Source organism: Strongylocentrotus purpuratus, unplaced genomic scaffold (assembly GCF_000002235.5).
Source record: "Strongylocentrotus purpuratus isolate Spur 01 unplaced genomic scaffold, Spur_5.0 spur5_scaffold_13, whole genome shotgun sequence".
In the NCBI taxonomy this organism is placed as follows: domain Eukaryota; kingdom Metazoa; phylum Echinodermata; class Echinoidea; order Camarodonta; family Strongylocentrotidae; genus Strongylocentrotus; species Strongylocentrotus purpuratus.
Window position 1 is genome coordinate 4,621,679 of NW_022145598.1, and position 23,773 is coordinate 4,645,451.

General features: G+C 37.7%; 2 protein-coding genes across 2 annotated transcripts in view; one reads left to right on the forward strand and one right to left on the reverse strand.

Annotated features, from left to right (window-relative positions):
- Window positions 1-2,664, reverse strand: part of LOC105440062 — a 3,534-nt gene extending 870 nt beyond the window's left edge. The window contains exons 1-3 of the mRNA XM_011669804.2: window positions 2,456-2,664; window positions 1,471-1,543; window positions 1-837 (exon numbers count right to left, since the gene is read on the reverse strand). The exon at window positions 1-837 is cut by the window's left edge and continues 870 nt beyond it. Coding sequence (XP_011668106.1) covers window positions 303-837; window positions 1,471-1,543; window positions 2,456-2,573 — 726 coding nt within the window. The 5' untranslated portion in view covers window positions 2,574-2,664 and the 3' untranslated portion in view covers window positions 1-302. The remainder of the gene's footprint in view (window positions 838-1,470; window positions 1,544-2,455) is intronic.
- A 16,133-nt stretch (window positions 2,665-18,797) lies between these two features.
- Window positions 18,798-23,097, forward strand: LOC105440066. Its single transcript, XM_011669808.2, has 3 exons — window positions 18,798-18,808; window positions 19,844-19,925; window positions 22,096-23,097. The coding sequence occupies exons 1-3, from the start codon at window positions 18,798-18,800 to the stop codon at window positions 22,501-22,503; spliced, it is 501 nt and encodes a 166-aa protein (XP_011668110.1). The 3' UTR covers window positions 22,504-23,097.
- The last annotated feature ends 676 nt before the right edge of the window (window positions 23,098-23,773 follow it).

Here is a 23,773-nt window from a genome sequence, read left to right on the forward strand (position 1 = left end):
AGTTTCTGTTTGAATTGTTTGAGTTTGTCATTCTGTCCACCTTTGTGTTGCATTCTGATGATATTGCATACCAAGAAGCTTCAGCGAGTCTTTATTTAAAACTGTTCTACGAATTTGTTAGTAATAATAACAATAATAACAAAAACGGTGCTTATAAAGCGCTTACCACCGAAGTCTCTAAGTGCAACCATCCCCCTTTTTTAAACAATATAAATTAATTTTTACTTTTGAAATGTCGGGTATATTTAATACTGTTGATCTTGCACTTTCTAAAGTTTAAACATTGCATTATTGTATCATAATTAGACTGTCGATTGGTCCTGATTTCCCGGAATTTTATTCAGTATAATGCTCTCATAGGTATGATCTCCAGGATTGGAGATTTCACCATCATTTTCATAGACACTGTCCTCCCTATTAATATAGAACGATTCTCTGCCGCGACTCTCCCCATTCGAATCTGACGTCATTGGATCCTGCTGTGGCGTACCCGAAGCAAAGCCACTGGAAGACCTATCCGCAATACTGTCCCTTGCCGACCTAGACATGTTGATGGACTCGCTGTGGGTACTGTCCCTGCTGTACGGATCCGGCAATGGTGGGTGTTGTTGCCTTGGCCCTAAAGCGGACCACCTCGAATTAAACTGGTCACTAATACCACCGTCTCTTGGCGTCCTATCCATGTGGACTGACTCGCGTGGGATAACTTCCCCGTTGTTTAAATCTGGCGGGATGAGATCCTGACGGGACAGTCTTGAGACGAAGAAACTGTTATCTGCAGCGCCACTGTAGTTCATGTGCGCAACGTTGGTTTCGTATCTTTGCGAGATTCGCCTCCTGTGGTATTAGTAAAACGTAAAAAAGACCAACAAGACAAAGACGTCATTGAGGGCAAAACTACAGACGGGGGCACTTTAAATTACCCTTAATTATCAAGGGTAGAGTATATATGCTCGTTTTATATAACGTTAGTACATAACGTATGTAAACGTTCTTTGAGGATAGCGTCACCAGTATCAATTCTGCTCTTCCAAATTGTTGTTATTACTTTAGCATTTTATACCTAGGTCGGGAGGGACAAGTGTAAATGCTGTAGTAAGATCAAACATAGAGTATCTCGTGTAAGAGGCAAGAACCTTGGACAAGCAGCAGTGCTCACACGTTCTACCCTTCCATGTTGTATCCAAACACCAAACACAAGTTATACAAACGCAATCCGCTAGATGTAAGTACCGTTGGTAATATCAGGACTATATAGCAGTTCCAGACACAGACACTATGAACGTCTTTACATGAATTTGAGTGCGTTGGACTAATTCACAACGAAGTTCACCTAGAATTTACCAAAACTTTTAAATCGACAATTAAATAAAATATCTCTATGAGTTCAACCTTCGTCAGAAACAAAAAGCAAAAGTAATCTCGGATACGATTTCTGCAAATAATGTTTAAAGATATCAAATAACTTACCTTAATATTATATAGAAAATTACAATTGCACATAAAAAGAGAAAAGCCGTCACCCCTAGTGCGATGGATAGTGCTGCAAAGGAAGAAGATTTTCAAACAAAATAAATGAAAAATGGTGAGAGTTGCCAAAATTGTTTGGAAGTAATAAAATATATACAAATGTTTTGATTAATATTGATTATCTATATAAAAGACATCATTGGTATATATTACTTCATTTCCATCTTATAGGAAATACTACGACCGCATGAGCCTAATCATATACTCAATTCATAATCAGAAGCAACCAAATTTTCTTAAAAATTTGGTATTTGAAACTAAGATTTGATTCTGAAAAAAGTAAGACACCCTTTGGGAAGAAAATGCCTTTATAAATTTGCAATGAATCAGCATTAATCGGTAAAAGGAGAATACCGTATACTGCAACCAATGATTAGCATCCAATGAAATGGGCAATTCACTGCAGATTATTCACCGTGTTGTAACATGTCATGCAGGTGGTTCTAAAACACATTTGATACCAAAGCAATAAACGCCAGCTGTATTACTTAATTTCAGTAACTCTTTTACAATGATACAGATGTTACACTTCCGTCCGAGGTCCAAAATATATGCTTGTGTGTAATTTAGTTTTACAAACATATATAAAACAGATATGATTATTTACGTCTAGAGACTGACTTAAACAGCAGCATTGTTAAGACGTGACTCGTCCGATCAGAATTAGTTCTTACCAAGGACCTACTCATATCTCCTTATGTCAAAAATATTGTTTTTGAATGCTTTAAAAGAAGACAATAATGCCTTGTTTGCTTCTAACAAGCTCTACTCAAATACAAATCTCTTAATAAGACATCTTCTAAATGGTGTGTGTACCAAGACTTGTTAGAGGGAGGGGTGGTTGTTACTTACAAAATCACACCTTTTTCAGCATATAAACTGGGTCATCGCCTATACCACTTTTTAATTCACGTGGAATTCTTACCTGTCTCTGAGCTCTTTGTTCCATCTGATGTCATGATCGACGACGAACTTCCACTAATAGAGGACAACACTTGTTCCGACGTCGAAGATGATTGCTGGTTGGTGGTACTTGGGATCATCTCGATGACTGACGGGGTTGATGTCGCCGGAGGGGGTGACGATAGTGATGATGATGGTGACGACGATGATGGTGATGAAGGTGATGATGATGATGATGATAATGATGAAGAAGATGATGATGAAAATGATGATGGCGATGATGGTGATGATGATGTCGCCGGAGGGGGTGACGATAGTGATGATGATGGTGACGACGATGATGGTGCTGAAGGTGATGATGATGATGATAATGATGAAGAAGATGATGATGAAAATGATGATGGCGATGATGGTGATGATGATGGGGATGATGATGGCGATGACGACGATGATGACGGCGATGATGGTAGTGTTGAATATGATGACGGCAACGTCGACGAAGATGATGATGACGGTGCAGATGAAGTTGAAAATGATGTGGTAATTGTACTTGAATGTGAAGTCGCTACAGTGGTTGATACATCTAAAGTTGTAGTTACTTCAATTGAAACATAAAAGACTCACATATATTAATGATTTACTAATAATCATTAAGTTGCAAAAATCAAAAGCAAAGAAAAAGATTCATCCGACAAAATAAATATAAATAGAAAGACAGGGAGAGACAAATAGGGGTGGGAAACGCAAAATATATGGGCAAATCTAAATATTCCCCTCTACACCTAACATTTTACCTCCCGTTGAAAGTTTTTAAATCAACTGTCCATGTCCAAGAACCTGCGTCTTTGCCCCTCTTTTTTCATAAGAATTGCATTCGCGTTGAGAAATAATGTCAACAGTATTGCCGGTTACGTTCTTTGTCAAACAGAAGATGAACTTTTTTTTCATTTGGTTAAAAAATAGTCCAGCGAATGTATTGTTATTGGTTAAGGAAGAAAATAAGTGTTACTGTACGAATGTAATTATGACATTTCTTTTGTTACATTGAATTAAACATGGAAAACGGTTACCTTCTGGGAGTGTTGTTGTTGACATCGGAGGTCCTTTACACATGAGAGATGATGGTTGGATACTTGTGCCTCTGAGATAGCTACTGACTTTATAAACGAGAGTAAATAAGTGAAAATAATTGTAAAAATAGGAGTATTTTCATTTCAATGAAAAATTGGATATAAAGCCTTGCCTATAAGAATTACTCTCTCAAAAGCGTGAACGCTGTCCTGGAGAGGGCTGTGCTGTGTTGTGTGCTGTTGGTGATGTGCTGTTGGTGAAGTGATGGTGGTTGTTCTCCGTGCACTATATACAATGTGCAGGTTGCAGTGTGCAGGTGGTGCAGGTGTGTCCCTCGTTTATACAACATCTCCAGGGGCAGGGGCGGCGCCATAGTCTGTATAGCGGGCAGTGCCGCTCCCCTAAAGCCAAGAATTGTATTTGCAGTGACAGCGTTGTTTGGGAGAGTGTTCCAGACATGTACACCATAAATAATGTCAGTCATTAATCGTATGCTATGACCCTATATCAGTCATGAATGAGCATAATGATGATGAGACAGGTGCAGGAGTTAGATCCAGATTATATAAGTCGATAACCTGAGCGAAAGACAAGCACGTTCTTATTCATTTATAACTGGAGGAATAAGTTATTTAATCTTGGCCCATTACCTCCTGGAGCCCTGTATTAATCCTGCGAGGAATATAATAATTCTGTAGTCGACGGGTTAATGGTGAAGAGAATTTTCTGTACCCGTTTGTAAGGTTCAAAAGAAATACTAACGAAATTAAATTTATCTCTTAATTTCACGACATAATGAGTTACGGTTGGACTTCAAAGAACAGAAATGAAATTGAGGAATAATAATTATCTACTTACTATTAAACATTGCAATGTGAGAATCTCCTCCACAGCTTTCAATGTTCCTTCCAGCACATGTAGAGGAGCAGAGCCTATCACCCACCCTGTCAGCCTGACTGATGGTTGTTGATGGATTCCCACATAAGCACTTGTTGCCTTGGTACAAACCAGCATAGGTATAGCTGTCACTGGTGTGTTTGCAGAAGCTTACGCAAGTTGGTATTGTCAAGCCTGGGCTGTCGTCAAGTCCATATTCGCATGGAGTCTGGAGCTCAACAAGCGCCCATGTAAAGTAAGGATAGCATCCTATGTATCCAGTGTCTAAATGATAATATTGAAAAAACACATGCAGTTTTGTGTGAATCCTCTCATGGAAAATTCATCTTTTTTTTAGCGTAACTTCAAAAGCTATCTTGTCTTTGGAAATGCTATAATAAGAATGCAGTCTTGTAAATCTACTTGTAAATGTCTTACTTTCTTTCGAGGCTTCGACATAATAATTATTTTAAAAGTTCTATCGATTCCGAGATTTTGATAAGAATATACAACAGCAAAATTACGAAAAAGGAACATGATATGAATCAAAGCGTTTTAGGACAACTATACCAGTGCACAACTATCCCCGACAAATTTCCCGGACAACTACCACATTGGAAACTTAGCCCTAAGGACAATGTCCCTTTGGATTACCCCTGGAAAAGTACCTTCTTTAAACTACTCCAATTACTCATTGGAGAACTACATATTATATGGTAATTGTCCACGTCAATTTCCTGGAGATTAGTTCAGCTACATGTATATAGGAATAGTTTTCGAGGAATTTCTCGGGATAGTTCATTAATTAAGGGACAGCTTTCTTGGGTTATTAGTTATCCAGATGTAGTTGTCTGAAAAGAAAAAAAAACATGCCAAAAAGTTAAGTTGAAAGTATAGACCCTTTTATTCAAATCAGCAACATTATACAAAAATGCAATGAAATGGTAAATCATCAATTTCATTCAAGTAACACCCCACTGTTACTACTCAAATGTATTCATTGAAGGGTTGGTGTGTGGTTGGACAATGATATCTTACCGTAGCAAATAACCCCTCCTGCATTAGAACAGAATAATGTGGAAAGTAGCGAACAATCGGCAAGTGTCTCTTCATCTGTAGTTAACCAGAGATATAAAAGGGGGAAAATAAGATCAATCTAAGAATGGCAATAAGACATGGTACCAATATTCTTTATTATTTCTTTATAGGTAACCGGATATCAAGAAGTAAGAATTGTTGAAGAAAAAAAATTATTACAAGCTTGGTACTAAGATTTATTTAGACCTTTGTAATTTATTGACTATTGACAGTAGGTTTAAAAAATGGTGTCGAAGCCGTACATACAAAACATCTTACCACCATCACAACTCAAACTATGTTGTCCAATAGAAGCACTCGTCCCGTAAGGCCATTGAGCTTTAACGGTATTGACTCCCGGATATCCGAACTGTCTGCAGATAACCGATGCTTCTTTAGAACTGAGTCCATCTCCACAAGCTGACGTCCAAGAAGAAGCTTCTGATCTTAAATATTCTACGCGTCCTTCGTTTGGTGTCAGTCCATCGACTAGCGTTACATCTATTCAGATTTAAGAGAGAGAGAGAGAGAGAGAGTGAGTGAGTGAGTGAGTGAGAGAGAGTGAGAGAGAGAGAGAGAGAGAGAGAGAGAGAGAGTGAGTGAGAGAGAGAGAGAGAGAGAGAGCGAGAGAGAGAGAGAGAGAGAGAGATTGAAAAGCCTATAAGTCAAATGGGCTGAAAACCTCCACTTTTTAATGAACATGTAATACGGGGAAAAGGAATAAGATCATGATTTATTTGAAAGTGGTGCTACACTTTCTCACTATTTAGTTTGTCAAAAAAGAGAGAAAAATTTGGGCACTCTGTTAAGAGCCTTTACCAAATGGTAAAGGCTCTTAACTCTCCTACGAGAAGTCCTGTGTTCGATCCTTTATTGGTGCTCAAATCCTTGGACAAGGTGTTTTGCCCACACTTGTCCCACTCCACGAATCTTACAGAGTTTAATACACTGTCGCTCATAAAGTTGGAATATTTTTGTTTCACCCCAATTTACGGAATTATTTTAAAAATAATTTCAAAATAATAGATCTAGATAATAGTATACATTCTCAGATTTAATTGAATAATGATATGCCAATGTGTGTTTTCCGTGACTGATAAAGCATGTGTATGCTACTATCTTTATTAACTAGGGGACCTACTCCCTTAAGTCATTAATGACAGTAATAAGGATTAATGCCCCACAAAAGGGCACTAATATAGCACATCGACACGGTTTTGATCCTGGGGCCTCTCAGTTACGAGGCCATTGCTTTGTCACTGAACCATGACTGTACGCAGCGGGGGCTAGTATAGGGGGCAGTTTTCATAAATAAAAAAAACCCCAGAAAATGCAATAAATATTCAATAATTTATTGCATTTTACCCCGGTTCCCAACATAAAAAATCCTCTGTGTGCCCATGCCTTGGGCTATAATGCATGGTCGTCCGGAGGATTTTTTTATGTTGGGGACCAGGGTAAAATGCAATAAATTATTGAAAATTTATTGCATTTTCTGAGTTTTTTGAAATTTATGGAAACTGCCCCCTACCCTAGCCCCCGCTGCGTACAGTCATGGTTCAGTGACAAAGCAATGGCCTCGTAACTGAGAGGCCCCAGGATCAAAACCGTGTTGATGTGCTATATTAGTGCCCTTTTGTGGGGCATTAATCCTTATTACTGTCATTTATGACTTAAGGGAGTAGGTCCCCTAGTTGATAAGCATAGTAGCATACACATGCTTCAGCAGTCACAGAAAACACACATTGGCATATTATTATTCAATTAAATCTGAGAATGTATACTATTATCTAGATCTATTATTTTTAAATTATTTTAAAAATAATTCCGTAAATTGGGGTAAAAAAAAATATTCCAACTTTATGAGCGACAGTGTATATACATTATGATACGCACTGTATTTTGTCATTATCCTCAATGAAAGCCCATTTCAGTACAATTTTATCCGTTCTTTGAAGTTACTTATTAAATATAAACTTGTTTACTTCGTCACTGCTTCTTTCTGGAACAAAATGAGGTGAACTTTAACAGCAGTCAAAACCAGGTGTGGTTAGGGAGATTTGAGTTGGTGTAGAGGTAATGTCTGTAGTACAGTCTGTCCTCTTCACTTACAAACTGACTCTGACGGACCGACGTTCAAGACTTAGTCGTGTCTTTTGAATGGTGACGTCCATGTCAACAATCACTATTGATTGATACACGTCTCAAAAAAATAAAAAAGGAGTAGAACAAAATTGCGCACCCACACACGCACACGCACCATAGCATTTAATGAGCAATAAACTACTCCACATTGTCCCCAATACACAGCCATGATAACACAGACGATTAGGGCAGATATATATGTTGTAAACTGACTTGTAATTGACGTAGCAATTACGCATAACACAATACATCACAGCTAATGAGATATAAGCTTACTTGTAATGGATGTAGCGCCCACCACACAGTCAATGCAATACAGAAATGAAATGAGATTAATGAAAACTGGGCTCCATTCCATGCTGTATCAGCGTCTAACCAATGTAAACCAATGGCTTGTCAGGATATGGGTCCCAATCGGAGAAACTTCATGGTGCAGACGTGAAAATTTGACAGGAAAACGAAGGCATATTTTGACCCACAAATTTCGTTATTATGAAAATAAATATTTCCCATACACGTATAGTTTGGAGAAATATTAGTGGGCACACAAGTCGATGTTTATGCTTAGGTGGATATGAATAAAAAGCCTCCGCAATGCAAACAATGCCTTTTCAATTTTGGGCAAACCGTGAACTTTGGGGTTCGGCTATTGTTTAGATGACACAAAAGGTACCTTTTCTCCTTTATGTTATTTGTATGGCTTTATAAGCTACTCGCATGATTCATAGCCGTAATATTTACTGTAAACTACAAGCTACTACTTCTACTACTACTACTACTACTACTACTACTACTACTACTACTACTACTACTACTACTACTACTTCTACTACTACTACTACTACTACTACTACTACTACTACTTACTACTACTACTACTACTACTACTACTACTACTACTGGAGGTCGATGCATTGCTTTGAACATTCAATGATAGCTCCATCACCTTTCCCTGTTTTGTATGTCGTAGTCGATTGCTTATTAAAAAAACTGGCGATGCAAAGATCGTCGGTTCGATCCTCGCTGCAGGGACGACACGCCCAATTTTCTTATATTTCTCAGCTCATTGACATCATGCCCATGTTACATTTTCTGCCAAAATCGTTATGCCCATTTAACAATATACGTCATTCAGGCTGACGACATTGATATTGCGTTATTACTAGCGCTAGAGCATAATTATGCACCAATAAGTCAACGCAACATTTACTCTGTTCATTCTACCATCATTCCTGTACGATGTCACTCACAAATAGCGCATCAAAGGTTGCGTCGGTCACTGACGCAAACGTACGTCAGAAAAAATGATGCCAATAGCGCAACAGGTATTTGCAGGACTGACTATTCAATGTATAAAGCTTTGTTTGAATCTCTAGTGAAGTATATCAACCATTAATAGAGCTCAAGACTTTCTTTACACTCAGGGAGGGGGCCTAATCGTGAGATTCGCACAAATAAATTTTATTTGGTTAATCAAAATGAAAAATCTAATTGATCCCTCGAAGTATCATAAAAAATAAGTGTATACATCATTGCGCTTTGAAATGAACAGAGGTATTTATTATGTCATCGTGATCGTATTATGTATTTTTTTTTCAGGCCAGTTGAAGCAAAATTTATGTTCTTTTTTATGATTGGAATTAATAAATTCAGATCTAAATTAATATTCATGATCGTCAAAGTGTAAGACGTCATGTTTTTAAGCTATGAAAATGAAAAACAACGACTCCAGAAACACAAAAGCTGTTCGTCTGACACCCAACAGAGTAAATAGCAAGACACAGAGCAAAACGGACAATATAAACGGGAGTGCAAGTAACACAGCGCCAAAAAACTATTCACTCATTTCGTGGATTCACAAACCGATATTCCTTTTGAGGAGGATCAGTCATAGAGTTTTCACACCAAAGGAAATGACAGGGACGGAGACATTTTAGCCAACAGGAGAAATGGAATTGAAACATTTTATAGCGATTTCAGCATATATCCTTGCTCTCTGTGACGGGGCATCGGGCGCTTCGGGAATTATAAGTAAGTTCCTAACTTAAGTTGTTTCTTTGGTACTGCGGTATGCGTTGATTAGGGGGCTACTAGTTTTCTCAAAGACAGATTACATACAAGTAACTTTTGTACAATAAAACGCAATATGATTGAATTGAATGTTGTGATTTATTGTAGCCGGATGATACCGATTAACGACCCTTATCTCTTTGACACATGTATCACAAGTACAAACTCCTAGTTATGTTACTGAATTGTTGTATATCAAGTCTCAAACTCATGGTCGTAACCTTCGTAGTACACAAGACACATTTATATTGCAAATACCCCGATACTGTAAAACCAAAGTAACCCTCGGAGACCGGTAATTTCTTTGTGCTGCCCCTAAATTATGGAATAGATTAGATAATTTGAAATAAAGACTGAAAATTCACTTGTTCATATAGTGTATAGCACAGTATTTATGAGCTCTTGCAGCGCAGTTGAATATATGCACATAGTTATTGCGCTTTACAAATGAATATATTATTATACACTGTCGCTCATATAGTTGAAATATTTTTTGTTACTCCAATTCATGGAATTGTTTTTACAATGATTTATTCCTAGAAGATCTAGATCCATGACTGTACGCAGCGGGGGCTAGGGTAGGGGGCAGTTCCCACGAATAAAAAACAAAACAGTGTATTGTTATTCTGTAAATAAGGTATAGTTATCATTGCTACTCATTCTTTTTCTGAAAGTCATGATACATGTGATTAGCAAGGGTGGCGATTTATTTTCATGACCGGGAGGGGGATGAAATGCGATATTTACTTGTACAATTTAAAGGATATTATGCGAGGGAGCGTAGCGACCGATCGAGAGGATTTTTGCATTTGTATTAGTCTTAACGCTGCACTCTTCGGCCCTCCATAGCCTAAAATTGTGTTGCAGTCTTTAGTCAGTATTTGCTATACATTTTTGTTTGCACTTTTTCAAATTTCCGGGGGGACCTGTCCCCCCCCCCCCCGTCTCCCCGGGATCGCTCCTCACGGGTGATTAGTACACTGGACAAGTAATCCAAAGACGACAGCCCACGTGACCGGTTAATGCCGGTCTGACGGTTAAAGGTTGTCATACGGTCCAAGAGACCCACGGCTTACGAGAATAATAGCCCACGAGATCGACATGTACAATCGTTCTCTTGGGCATCCTGACAATTTTTTGATTAGGGTTTACCATACCGACGGTCTCGTACACTGTCGGCCTCATTGGCTGTCGGTCTGCTTGAACCGAATCCATGAATACATGAGAACGAAGGGCTAGTAGCCCCTTATCTGGAAAACATGTATCTCTTCTTGTGTCCTAACAGATGTAACGCTGGTGGATGGAGAGACACCAAACGAAGGACGTGTAGAATACTTAAGATCAGAAGCTCTCACCTGGGAGTCGGCTTGTGGAGATAGACATGGTTCTGAGGAAGCATCGGTTGTCTGCAGACAACTCGGATACCCGGGAGTCAATAACTTTTTAGCTCAGTGGCCTTTTGGAACGATTAGGCCTTCTTCTATTACACAACACATATTGAGTTGTGATTGAGGTGAGATGTATTTTCGTACGGTTTCATATCCAGCCTATTCTTTATACGTTATGTAATCAAATTAACAAAAGCACTTTGGATTTGTAAGAAATATATGGTTATAGAATTAAACAAACTCGGTATTGCAATATTCAGATTGAAAGTTCTCCCTTCTTTATCTCCCGTTATAACTACAGATGAAAAGAATCATGCCGATTGTTCACTTCTTTCCATTGAGTCACCGTGCTCTAATGCAGGAGGAGTGGTTTGTTACAGTAAGTCATAGTTTTTGTTATTCATCGTCTTGCGAATGGTCGCGTACGGATTCAACTAACAGCTATGTGGCACAAAGTTTACACATTCATGGTTGAGAGGGGCTGGAGGTCGTTTCTATCATCTTCTCTTCACGTTAAAATATATCTATTCCGCTCTCTATCTTTATCTTGCATTACTCTTGTGCAGTTTGTGAAAGGCCTCATACTGGTAAATTTCCAAACATATCATATTTTGTGATAATCTTATTTTTTAGATAAAATATTGTCGAAAGGAACACGAATACGTTTGGGAGATTTTATGATAATAATAATGATGATGTTCGTAATATATAACTACGATGATGATAATGCTACTACTACTCCTACTATTAATAATAATAATAATACTAATAGTAGAAACATTAATGAAAACAATAATAATAATAGTAAAAATAGCAATAATGATAATGATGATGATAATAATAGTAACTTGTTACATTTAAAATGAAGAAAAAAATAAATCATTTTCATAACACCTTTTCTATTAAATACACAGTGCTTTAAACATAGATACAATACTAATGCGAGTGACATCATTAACAAAGTTCTGGAAAGGAACATACATAAACAAAAACAATAGCAATGTTTGTAACGTGACAAAAGATCTAATGTAAAATATATTAAAGTACTAATGAAAAACAGTACCAACATACAAAGTATTTAAACTTGAAACATTACGAAAGTAAAATAAATAAAAGACGAATGCTGATTAGCGGACATTAGCGGAATATATTTATTTTTAGATATTTCTTGAAGGTGTCTAGCAAGAAGAAGTTCCCCACATTATATTTTGCTTTTAATAGTAAATGAATTCCTAAATATAAAAGAGAGAAAACAAACTTCAGGGCACTCTCTTGTCACTGAGGACTTAAAAAGATAGCAGTATCTTTAAAGGCTCGTATCAATGTATTAACGACATCCGTTTGTTTAAATATTCATTTATAGAGAGTGGATACATAGGATGCTATTCTTACCCTGTATTACCGCTTGGAGATCTTCAAACTCCTTGTAAAAATGGAGTTCAGAACTTAACAATACCTCAGTGTGTAAGCTTGTGCCATGACACCAGTGACAGCTATACCTATGCTGGTTTGTACCAAGGCAACATGTGCTTGTGTGGGTATCCATCAACAACCATCAGTAAGGCTGATAGGGTAGCTGATCTGTTCTGCTCCTCTACATGTGCTGGAAGGAACATTGAAAGATGTGGAGGAGAATCTCACATTGCTTTGTTTGATAGTAAGTAAACATGGTATAAGAAGAATTAAACAAATATTTGATGGCTGGGCTCTTATCATTACCCCCCCCCCCAAGAAAAAAAGCCATGAATTGTGTGCATTGCTTTTCAGTATTAATACCTAGGAAAACGAGGGCAGAAAACATGATGTCGTAAAGTTCAGCAATTGTTAGACTACAATTTCCACTTTACATTTAATCCACAAAGGGCAAAATATAAGTAAGGATAATTGAAGGCTCGGGGAGGGGGGGGGGGGAGTTGCACAAAATAAGGGCATCATAATATAAATGACGTTTCAGATGATATAAAATGTTACAGAATTCTAAAAAAAATATTATATCGAAAAATTATTCACGTGCAAATTGACCTTTCACGTATCTTATAAAATCACAGTCACATCAAAATTCACATTGAATTGTAAGGTTCAATAACTGTAAGACTTCTAAATCCGACTAGACACTTAAGCCCCTTAGGAGGCAAATAAAAGTAAGACTAATTCGAGATTTTTGGCAGCTGCACATAATATGGCAACTACATACAGCGGACATTCTAGATGAGTTATACTTTACAGATTTCCATAATCAAATATATATCGAAATAGTTACTCATATGCAATTTTCTTTCCCCATATCTAATCATTACAGTCACATTGTATCTACATAATACTAAACGGACTGCCAGTCCACCGGGATGTGGAGAACCAACCCCAACACAAACCGAAGGTTAGTTTGTCAATTACATCAACCATTCACTTAAAGGATCCCTCCTCCCAAGAAATACCTTCAGTTATCTGAGAAATTTATTGTATTCTTGCCAATTAATCTACAAGATTTCCCACCAAAGGGTAAAAGAGAGGTATAAAGCATCGCAATGTGTGTACGTATGTGTGTGTGTGGGGGGGGGGGGGGGAGAGGGGGGGGGGGGGTAGGAGCTGCAACTCTCTACCGAAGTTTTTTTCATTCTGGGGGAACTGCTATTTATGTATTATCTGTTTTGTTTTCATGTCGGAACAATATTGTCTTAATCACAGTTTGTCAAAAACTTTGCTCGCTCGAAATATTTGGAAAGTTGATATTCTGGCACAAGAAGTCATGCCCCAAAACATTCGTTGTTTGCAGGAGATGAGATTACGACTGTGAGCATTCGGTCATCATCGACATTATCATCATCACCACCACCACCATCATCATCATCATCATCTCCACCATCAACATCACCATCACCATCATCACCATCCGTGCCTTCAACTGATCACACAACGATGGAAGGTAAGTCATTCACGACACATGCAGGACTGGGGTATAACCCCTTATCTGCCACGTGTGCCGAAAGGTAAAAACTTCAGACATTATCCAAGAAATTGCAAAATATATGATATGAAATTGTTGGAATTGTTTTTTTCTGGTTAAAAATGAGACGAAGAACGACTTGATAATTTTAGCATTTGTTTACCATGACCATAACGATGTTGGGATAGAGGTACTTTCCTATAGATTACAATGAAGAAAAAAAAATTATGTAAGATAACCACGACTGTTTCATCAGCATTTGAAACACTTTTATACAGCTGGTGCAGGTACCGCCAAAACAACATCTGTGATGAAGGTACAAACTGCTCCAGGTAAATATTACCCGAAGCCTCATAGCTGTGAAAAGAAACATTTGAGGTAGTATGGCTCAGTGGTAGAGAAGTAGTCGCGTAACCGCAAGGTCCCGGGTTCGAAACCAAGTCGATGTGTTAGTTCCCTTTGTTACGTCATTAATCCTCCATGTCCCTAGCAGAAAACTTAAAGCTGCCGGTCCCCGGTTGCTGACGTATAGGCAAACACATGCTTTCTTTAATAGCAGTCAGTTTAAACAAAGAAACCAATCAAACCAACCAAGAAATGAATTGCTTCGAAATATGTAAGAAGAGAATAGATGCCGTAACAAACAGAATATGATACAAAGTTCATACAATATGGATTTAATTTTTTTTCAACAGATCTTCCTTCGGTATTCTGATTCTTCTAAGTTAAATTATTTAGATTATGAATATTTATTGGAGCATTGGTGAAAAGCAAGTCTGTAAAATGCTTGTTTAATGTTTCCTCTTTGGCAGTGTTTAATGGATTTAACCTAGAACCATTAAGAAATGTCTAAGGAGGTACACAAAGTTCGTTTAAATCGTTAAAAGTTCATTTAAATCGATGTAACACATTGTACGTTGGATGCCTAGAAGATTCACACAATGTAAACAAAACAATTACATTTTATGAATCACACATGCACAGCGTTATTCACTTTCGTAACTTCGCTTGCATACAGCACCTTAAATTTGCTGAATAATCTTCCCTTATCCTTCTTTTTCAATTTCGGTACATTCAATAGAGCTGACCACCACAGTACATGCTGTCTCGGAGACTAACAAACCTACTCAATCTACAAGAGAGTTTGTCACTACTAACATATATTCTACTTTTTCTACTGGAACATCAACTCAGTCAGAAAATTTTACATGTCCTCCCAAACCAGAATGTTCGTCGTCCAAATGTTAGTCTGAATAAGTTCCTTCAAAGAAAAATAAATCACCCTTGAAAAAATAACAACATGTATTAAACAGCGGAGTCATCTTAAAAGATCGACAGCTCAGTAGAACGACAGCCCAAGATACTGACAGACCGACAAATGAAAGAAATACATAAGGGAAGATATCGAAATATCCGGCTTGGGGACCATCGGTCTAGTTAACCTTCTGAAAAGTGGCTAGATCGAAGTCCGACGAGACTGGCATTGTTGGTCTAGTAGGCTGTCAATCTTGTGGACTGTCCGAGTAGTGAACCCTAAAAAAATAGTTGTTCAAAGGTCCGAAAGACTAAATTGTCGGTCTCATGGGCTGTCAGTTTCGTTGGCTGTTCGTGTAGTGAACCCTCCAAAAAAGTACGACCGGGTCAGTTTGTAGCTTGACCGGTCCGTTTACTTGTTCAACCCTTTAGAAAAGGGATTCAACTCGAATGTCTTGGCCTGCACAGCTTGAAGCGTTGAACTGGAATGAGGAATGGCAAGAACGCGCTGGTGGTTTATGGCTCTCGAGCCAGGACAGGATTGCACACGCACTATAGGAGCGCACTAAGAATGAGATAAGGACGAGTTGAAATGTCTCTGAACGGGGTGGTCGGGTTACAAACTAGTTAAAATGTTTATGGAAGTATTGGGAACGACGTAGAATAGAACTAGTTAAGGACGGGTTTAAACTGACTGCGGACGGCCTTGGACTGCTTGGAAATGGCAAATTTACCTGATCTGAACTTGATATGAACTGACTGTGGACGGGTACAAACAAGATGGACGTATTGAGGACTGTTTATGAACGAACTAGAAACGTATAATACACATTATTTACGCATTCTACCCAGACCACAAACTGTTTTACGATTTTCAAGGAAGTTTTCAGAACGTAATGAGAACTAGTTTGGTGTGATGGGGGCTTAAGTGGGTGCTTTTTTCCTATAGGGTGATTTCGTGCTCCGTGAATAAAACATATTCGATAAGACTGTGACTGTCAGTAGTGGCAATAGAAAGCACCGTTATTCAGTGGTCAAAGCAAGATTATCTTCATATTTTGATGACATTTGTGTGTATGTGTGTGAGGGTGTGTTTGTGTGTGCGGGGAGTCGTACTAGAAGTCATTATGGGGATTACGTGTTAGGTCTACCGTCTATGGGGAAACAAATCATTAAGTACAGGGTCCATGAGAATGAATGTTCAGAAAACAGGATTTATACAACATGAATGGAAGTTTATTATGGAGTAGAACTTCTTTATAATATTTTCGAGAAAAAAACGGTGGTCTATGGGATTTTGTCTTTTTAAATTTTACCTAGAGATTTTTCATTATCCTATGAAAAAAGTGACTTATAAAACGAGTGTCTATGGAATTTGGACTCTTTGACTTGCTTTCTATACTTTGTGTTTGACTTTCTGAGGAATGTTTGACAACGCCGTTGGAGGTTTGACCAATACCTATTGTTCGATCAACTATTAAAGAAAAGGAATCAAGGTTATGTGTATTACAAACCGTGATCTTCCCCTGGCAACAGGAGGAAGCCTATTTGCAGGCACGTACACAGGCGGGGGGGGGGGGGGTTGAACCTCCCATAAATTTGTTATGTGTTTGTTTTGGAGGAACCCCCCCCCTTTTTTATTTTTTTAAAATAAAAACAATTAAAACAAATTGTGGTAAGAGTTGACCCCCAAAAAGCTGACCTTACCCCCCCCCCAACGAAACGAAATATCGATCTGCCAAATGTTCAAATTTTGGGACACATAAACAAAAAATGTGCTCTTACTCCCCTCCCCCCCCCCCCCCGCTTATTCAGCGGCTGGCTGAGTCGTTTCGAAATTTTTGGCGTGATTTTCAAATTTTAACCCCCCCCCCTCGAAAAAATCCTGCGTACGCACCTGCCTATTTGCAAAGGGTATTGCTTTTTGTATAGGTCTAGTGTCTTTTGTATTTGAATTACCTCTTTTCAGCAATATTACTGTGGTTTCCTATCGATCGTGCATTGACTTTATGACCCTCTCACAAGACTTTCGACAACTGAAGCTTGTTTAACTCAGACCTGTTCATATCACAGAATTCTTTGGACTTTCCCACAACACTTAGATATATTCATAGCTGTGTTTGAACTCTCTCAAAATATGAAATAAATATGAAATAAAACACTATGTACTACAGAAATTCGACTTTATTTTAATATTTTTGTTTCCATTTTAATGTGGACAACTTCATCAAAAACAGATTTGAATACAAAGATAACAATTACAATTTGATTATGTTACAAGAGGACAGAGATAAAATATACAAACAAATTTTAACTAGAGAAATAGAATACGAGTCACATTATTTTATTATTTCACAGTAAATATTTACAAAATATAGAAAATAGTTGTACAGCATACATAATGTATAGGTATAACAAAACATAATAGAAAGATTTTTTGGACCCGTACAGGTGTGCAAGTTTACACTAAGAAAGATCGATCATTTTAAAATAGGGTAAGTTCGTCATCTATATAATTAGGGTTGTCTACGAAGTATTCTTTGTCAAGATGATGTCAAGCCTTAGTTGTCGCTTACATCTGCTCCATCTGCACCCTCCGTCTGTTCACAACCATCGTCATCCTCATCCTGATACTGGAATAAACCCTCGAATCTGGTACCGTCACTTTCCAAGACTCTTTGCACGGCTTTCCGAAGATTCATGTCATTTTCTACTTTTTCCGTGAGATCAGACATAATTTCATGATTGATGTCAGCTCCTCTAAGGTACACGCTCTGCTGCAAGAACTTATAGTAAATATCGAAAAAGGTGCGTTTGACGGCTAATATAACTTTCATGTGAGCCTTTTCTTTAGCTTCTTCTTCGTCCATTCCCTCGGAGATATAGTTTTGATAGTTTTCGTCCCTGAGGTCCTCGGTGGTTGTCATGGCCTGTTCTAACCATTCTTGATATTGTCCTCAAATTCTTTCATTATTTGTCTCTGTCTTTGACGATTCATCCTCTTCTTCACTTTCTGAATCACTTGTTTCAGCATCATCGCTAGATTCTACAACTCTTTGCTTTTTAGAGGGTGGTTCGGAGAAATCATCTTTACTAGCTTCTTCACCAGCGTTGGAATCTTCATTCTCCTATACACGCTCTTTTCATATCAGGATGTACATTCTGTTCGTGTCTCTTTATGTCGAACTTGCGACTATAGGTCCTATCGCAAAGTTAACAAGCGTAGCGATTGGACATATCGAAAGTATCCATGTTGACTCGATGATGTTTAGCTCGGAGTTGATACAAAGTAAATTGAATCTTTATAATTATATAGTTTGTCATTTTACATATTTTGTTATTTGGTAATGTAATACCGTAGTTTGACTATAGGTCCTATCGCATAGACGAGTGGTAGACCTTAAAAAGAGAGTGGATGCTCTAGAAAAGTTGGTGATTAATCTTTGAGTTAAATGATCCGTCAACGTCGTTGTGGATATCGTTATATCCCCTGTGTTAAATTGCGGTGTTACGGCATTAATCTACGTCGTTACGACGATATGGCGTCAAGGTGTTATATTACGTCAAACTACGGTATAACGTTATCAAATAACAAAATAGTCCACAAGTCCATAGGATAATGAAAAATCTATAAGTAAAACTTAAAATGTAAAAATCCCATAGACATCCAGAGGATAATGAAAAATCTTTAAGTAAAATTTAAAATGACAAATCCCATAGTTACATGTGTTATAAGTCATTTTTTTCTCGAAAAAATTATACAATCCATTGATATAAAGATCGTCTACTCCATAATAAACTTACATTCATTGTGTACAAGATCCCCGAAATCCTGTTTTCTGAACATTCGTTCTCATTGACCCGTGGGGGGGGGGTGGGCTTGGTCCATGATAGTGGTATGGAGATTCATCACATCGAACTGCACTATATTGTTCTCACCTGCTGTGAATAAAATGAGTATTAATTGAGTCTTCATTAGTTTTTTATTTCCAATAACTCTTATGACAATAATAGTCATTTTTGTATAATAGTATACAAATAATACACAGCAGTGAGGGCATTAGTAAGAATTACCCACACAAGGTACCTTTGGAACAGTCTAACACGCATGAGGCGATAGCCGAGGGCGTTTGGACTGTTTCGAATATACCGAGTGTGGGTAATTTGACTAATGCCCGAACAAAATGATATGTATTATTTGTTTTATAAGATTATGTTTTATTTGTTTTATAAAATTATGTTTTATAACATAATTTTACTAATGACCGGTCATTAGCATTTGATGATGACCGGTCATTAGCATTTGATGATGACCGGTCATTTTCAAATTTACGTGTTAGGCAAAATAAATGCCTGGTCACGTGTAAGCTCTCCACCAATCATTTGATCAGGATCCACGTCATCATCTTATAATACCTATTAAGCGCTTTACATTTTGAATATTTGTACACCAGACCAGATTTAAAGCAGTATCATTAATCAAGTAAAAAGCAGAAGGGTACTTTTATCATGTGAACCAAGATAGAACTTGAGAGAAGGCGTTATCTGTTGTTACATGTACAATTTCCTTTTTTTCATTTTCCAGGAGTGCAAATCGGCCTGATTGTAGTTGTTGTAGCCCTGTTGCTGTATGCAGTTGCTATTACTTTCTTGCATATTCAGTTCAGGTAATTCTAGGTTTATGCAATTTATTTTAGCCTTGTAATGGGTACCTGGCAGGGAATTAATTCCTTGAAATGCCGGGGTAATTACATGTATTAATGATCCTCGGAATAGAATTGATAGATAGACGGCGCTATAGAAATGCCCATAATTATTATTATTATTATTTCACCTTTAACGAGTTATAAGTAGACGAAACTGCACAATTGCAGGAAGGAACTACATTCACGATGAATAAACAAGTTTTTGAGGGCTAAATCGTCATACTTCTTGTAACAAAATGTGTACGTTAGATTTTCATCTGGAATAAAGGTTATGTGACCCTTTGAATCTAGATTCGAATCAGACTTCAACCGTTGAGTTTATTAACACAAATTAAGATATGACAATAATTGAATTAAATTGTTTCGAATCAGCAATAATTTTGATCATTGCAACCTTTTTTCCAATGCAGTTCTATCGTGGAGTTTATGCATCATAAAGTTCATAAGTTGATCGAGGGATTTGATTATTACCCCTGTAATTTTTTTCTTACCTCTTTTCATGAAATTATTGACAATATGGCTTATTCTTGATATGTGAAGTTTATCTTCTCAGACATTTATTAATCAATCTCTATGACTCTTGAAATTGATCATTAAAGTTATAAACGTTTTCTATCAAGAGTAAACCATAATATCAGAGTCACTTCATGAAAAAAAGTGAGATTTTTGTTTCTTCCATCTTTATGGGCAACAGTGTAAAAGGGATATCCATTAGGAAACAGGTCTCTGGTCTCAGATATTAGGTTTCAGGCTTGGCCATACATAAGGTATCCATTAGAAAACAGGTCTCTGGTCTCAGGTATTAGGATTCAGGCTTGGCCACACATAAGGTATCCATTAGGAAACAGGTCTCTGGTCTCAGATATTAGGATTCAGGCTTGGCCACACATAAGATATCCAATAGGAAACAGGTCTCTGGTCTCAGATATTAGGATTCAGGCTTGGCCACACATAAGGTATCCATTAGGAAACAGGTCTCTGGTCTCAGATATTAGGATTCAGGCTTGGCCACACATAAGGCATCCATTAGGAAACAGGTCTCTGGTCTCAGATATTAGGATTCAGGCTTGGCCACACATAAGGTATCCATTAGGAAACAGGTCTCTGGTCTCAGATATTAGGATTCAGGCTTTGCCACACATAAGGCATCCATTAGGAAACAGGTCTCTGGTCTCAAATATTAGGATTCAGGCTTGGCCACACATAATGTATACATTAGGAAACAGGTCTCTGGTCTCAGATATTAGGATTCAGGCTTGGCCACACATAAGATATCCAATAGGAAACAGGTCTCTGTCTCAGATATTAGGATTCAGGCTTGGTCACACATAAGGTATCCATTAGAAAACAGGTCTCTGGTCTCAGGTATTAGGATTCAGGCTTGACCACACATAAGGTATCCATTAGGAAACAGGTCTCTGGTCTGATGTATTAGGATTCAGGCTTGGCCACACATAAGGTATCCATTAGGAAACAGGTCTCTGGTCTTATGTATTAGGATTCAGGCTTGGCCACACATAAGGTATCCATTAGGAAACAGGTCTCTGGTCTTATGTATTAGGATTCAGGCTTGGCCACACATAAGGTATCCATTAGGAAACAGGTCTCTGGTCTCAGATATTAGGATTCAGGCTTGGCCACACATAAGGTATCCATTAGGAAACAGGTCTCTGGTCTCAGATATTAGGATTTAGGCTTGGCCACACATAAGATATCCAATAGGAAACAGGTCTCTGGTCTCAGATATTAGGATTCAGGCTTGGCCACACACAAGGTATCCACTAGGAATCAGGTCTCTGGTCTCAGATATTAGGATTCAGGCTTGGCCACACATAAGGTATCCATTAGGAAACAGGTCTCTGGTCTCAGATATTAGGATTCAGGCTTGGCCACACATAAGGTATTCATTAGGAAACAGGTCTCTGGTCTCAGATATTAGGATTCAGGCTTGGCCACACATAAGGTATCCATTCCAGACAGACGCTATTTTAAAGACGCTCACAATACTGAGCACTAAAACTACAAAGACTTTTGCATCATACTGGGCAGGCCTACCCATTTAACACCTGGGTTGAGAGTGGCGAATGTGAATTAATATGGATTTATTCATATGATATTTTTTCTGTAACAGACGAAAAGTACCAGCCAGGACTGGAGAGAACGGACCAGATCCTTACCTGGACCTAAAACCCAGACCCGAGGCAGGCAGGACATACCAGGAGATGGCTATCACCTCAAGGGCTTCTTCCAAAAAACAGGAGAAAGTCGTCTACCATCACCAAACCTGTTTTATGAGAACCAGAATGTTGCGCAGTATGCAAACAAAATAAAAGATGGTGCTGACATGGACCTACAACCCAGACCCGAGGAAGGCAGGACATACCAGGAGATGGCTAACATCTCAACGGCTTCGTCCAAAAAACCAGGAGAAAGTCGTCTACCATCATCAAACCTGTTTTATGAGAACCAGAATGTTGCGCAGTATGCAAACAAAATAAAGGAGGGTGCTGATTATGAGGATGTACTTACTCCAAATTAAGATAATTAGAAGCTTCAGAAAAAACACAATTTATATGTCAGCCATTTGTCATCTCTTGATTTTCATTTTCAGTAAACAACATAAATGGATTAATTCGCAAGCAATACAAAATCCCACATAATATATCAATTAGATGATACTAAACATTGTCAAAATTAAGTGGAAAAAAGCATTACTTTTACACATAGAATTTAGGAAAATCTTGTAGAATAAAGCTTAAAAGATACAGGTCTACTCTTAGCACTGTGTTAGTATTACATTGGTTATAGTAATATTTTAATCAATTGAATTTTGGACAAAATTTTGTTTACCATGCCCCAGGATCTTTCAATAGTTATAAATAATCAGACGTCATTGTTATGAAATATGGTACATACTGTATAATGATATACATTTCCCTACATGTGGAGGTGTTGTGTATGTGCGTGTGTCTGTGTGTGTGTGTGGGGTGGGGAATATCGGGTACTTGTCATTGTCCCAGTAGCCAGGTAGTTATCGGAGGTAAATTGTCCTACGGTTAGTGTCCGGGGGGAGATGTCAGGTTGTAATTGTCCTTGCAGATAGACTGAAGACGACCTCAAGTATGTATGGAACATAATATTCATATACTGTGAATATGGATTATGTTATATTGGGAGCTACACATTGCTGCTTAAAGACATCCTACATTTTCTTGTCAATTATGTATCATTCATATACATTACAACATATCGAACTGTTAAATCTTAGAATGGCATATTTGTATTTATAAAACACCACAAATAATAAGGCGAACACAAGTTGCACTTGATAACAGATGAACATGTTTATGAACATTCTGTAAAATCGTTTTGATACTTCAAAATCGTAACTAAAATTGTAATCATAGACCATGTAAATATCATAATATTATATTTTTTTGTCTTAAAATTTGTTTATAATATGTTTATGTATGTTTACATTTAAACAAAATATCTGTTCTTCAGATTGACACTTTATGAACATTACATTTAATGTACGGCAATTTATACGACTACGTTATCAGTTATGCATTTTGAAATGTAAATGCACTTCCTCATTCCAAGAGCACTGTTCAATACGCGACTTGTCTAAATACACACCGTTGCACTATTTCTAACCTTTCAATGCCAAGACGAGTTTATGGGGAATTGTGTTTCAAAATTCCCGTTTGTCACCTTACCTTTGTATGCATGTATATCTATTGAAATTGGCAGGTTCTTATGCGACCGGTTGAAATTTCTCACTTATTCATATTATTACTTGATTACTG

Coding starts and splice junctions, on each gene's coding strand:
- LOC105440066 (XM_011669808.2), top strand. Junction 19,926..22,095: donor TTCTTGCATATTCAGTTCAG/GTAATTCTAGGT, acceptor TTTCTGTAACAG/ACGAAAAGTACCAGCCAGGA.